An 804-nucleotide genomic window follows, 5' to 3' on the forward strand; every position below is an offset into this window, starting at 1 on the left:
GCGGAGGCGGAGAGCAACCTGCCCCGGGAAGCGATGGACACCGAAGAGGGCGAGTTCATGGCTTGCAGCCCGGTGGCTTTGGACGAGAGCGATCCGGACTGGTGCAAAACGGCGTCGGGGCACATAAAGAGACCGATGAACGCGTTCATGGTGTGGTCTAAGATCGAGAGGAGAAAAATCATGGAGCAGTCGCCGGACATGCACAACGCCGAGATCTCCAAGCGCCTGGGCAAGCGGTGGAAAATGCTGAAGGACAGCGAGAAGATCCCTTTCATCCGGGAGGCGGAGAGGCTGCGGCTCAAGCACATGGCCGATTACCCCGACTACAAATACCGGCCCAGGAAAAAGCCCAAAATGGACCCGTCGGCCAAGCCCAACGCCAGCCAAAGTCCGGAGAAAAACGCACCCGCCAGCAGCGGCAGCAGCAAAAGCGCCAAGAGCTCCAGCAAGAAGTGTAGCAAGCTGAAAGCCTCCTCCGCCTCCTCGCCCCCCAAGCCGGGAGCCAAAGCCGCCCACCACGGGGACTACGCGGGGGACGAGTACGTCTTCGGCACCCTGAAAGTGAGCAGCAAGACGGTCAAGTGCGTCTTCATGGACGAGGAGGAGGAGGACGACGAGGATGAGGACGAGCTGCAGCTGCGGATCAAGCAGGAGGCGGAGGAGGAGGAGGAGGACGAGGAGCCGGGGCCGCAGCAGCTGCGGCGGTACAACGTGGCCAAAGTGCCGGCGAGTCCCACCTTGAGCTCCTCGGCGGAGTCCACCGAGGGGGCGAGCCTCTACGAGGAGGTGCGGGGCGGCGCCGCC

At 63.4% G+C, this 804-nt stretch overlaps 1 protein-coding gene across 1 annotated transcript in view; it reads left to right on the top strand.

Annotated features, from left to right (window-relative positions):
* Window positions 1-804, top strand: part of SOX11 (SRY-box transcription factor 11) — a 25,294-nt gene that overhangs the window by 3,952 nt on the left and 20,538 nt on the right. The window contains exon 2 of the mRNA XM_009634258.2: window positions 7-796. Coding sequence (XP_009632553.2) covers window positions 7-796 — 790 coding nt within the window. The remainder of the gene's footprint in view (window positions 1-6; window positions 797-804) is intronic.

Source organism: Egretta garzetta, unplaced genomic scaffold, assembly GCF_000687185.1.
Source record: "Egretta garzetta isolate BGI_Z169 unplaced genomic scaffold, ASM68718v1 scaffold62, whole genome shotgun sequence".
Lineage (NCBI taxonomy): Eukaryota > Metazoa > Chordata > Aves > Pelecaniformes > Ardeidae > Egretta > Egretta garzetta.